The sequence below is a fragment of the Chaetura pelagica genome, unplaced genomic scaffold (assembly GCF_000747805.2).
Source record: "Chaetura pelagica isolate M959 unplaced genomic scaffold, ChaPel_1.0 scaffold32, whole genome shotgun sequence".
NCBI classification, from domain to species: Eukaryota; Metazoa; Chordata; class Aves; order Apodiformes; family Apodidae; genus Chaetura; species Chaetura pelagica.
The window spans coordinates 1,484,590-1,485,530 of record NW_009952368.1 but is presented as its reverse complement, the minus strand read 5'-3'; the positions used below and the strand labels follow the sequence as shown (position 1 = coordinate 1,485,530).

Below are 941 nucleotides of genomic sequence, written 5' to 3'. Positions count from 1 at the left end.
AGGTCCCTGGTGGCATTCCCTCAGGGGAAAAAAAACAAAGCCACCACATCAAACCCCACCTCTCCTGATCTGATAATTTTTTTCTGGCTGAGCCTTATGGGCAAAGCCAGGGAATAAGCTTCCTTTGGAGCATCCTTCCCTATCTGTTGTATCCAGCTGGGTATCCCAGTGTCCCTTCCTGGGGAGGGATGCTTTGATGGGGCATTTGGGGTGGGATGGAGTATTTGGAGTGGGATGTTTGGGATGGGTTGGGTGTTTCTGATGAAATGAGGTGTTTGGGATGAGATGGGATGTTTGGGATAGTGTATTTGGGATAGAGTACTTGGGATGGAGTATTTGGGATGGGATGTTTGGCTGTGGATGGGGGGGTTCAGGGAAGGCCACCCATGAATAACCCAAGTTTAGCGCTAGCAGCAAAAATTAGGGATTCTAGGATAACAGGGAGGACTTGTAGGGTGCATGTGGGTGCTCTCCTCCAAAATAAATCCTGTGGGATGGAGGATCCAGGGCAGCATCATGGGGGGAGGAGGGGACAGACACCTCAATACTGAGCAAAAAGAGGTGTCCAGCTGCTGGACAGGTGGCATCTCCTGGGAGAGCAGGAATTCTGGATGGAATCTTGGTAGGGAAAATGGGGCTAGAAGGGAACAGGACTGTCCCACATCCTCCGGAGTGGCCAGAAAAGCCCTTTCCCAAGGATCAGAAACATCCTCCAGGCCCAACCTCCCAGGATCACTGAGTTTGCCCTTGGGATTGAGGAAGTTTTCCAACACCAGGTGGGTTTTTCTCAGGAAAACTGAGAACATTTTTCCCTCCCTCTCCGGCGGTGGGCAGGGGTGTCCTCAGCAGCACTGGAGGTCCACGTGGGGACAGGTGCCGTCTTCTCGGTGGAGGGGCAGCAGGCGGGGCCGGCCGCCTGGTTTACCAGACACTCCCCGAGG

General features: G+C 53.6%; 1 protein-coding gene across 1 annotated transcript in view; it reads left to right on the top strand.

The window, feature by feature from the left end:
- The first annotated feature begins 611 nt into the window (after nucleotides 1-611).
- ESAM (endothelial cell adhesion molecule) overlaps nucleotides 612-941 on the top strand; it is a 5,723-nt gene continuing 5,393 nt past the window's right edge. Inside the window, exon 1 of the mRNA XM_010008117.1 lies at nucleotides 612-622. Within this exon, the coding sequence (XP_010006419.1) occupies nucleotides 612-622 (11 nt within the window). The remainder of the gene's footprint in view (nucleotides 623-941) is intronic.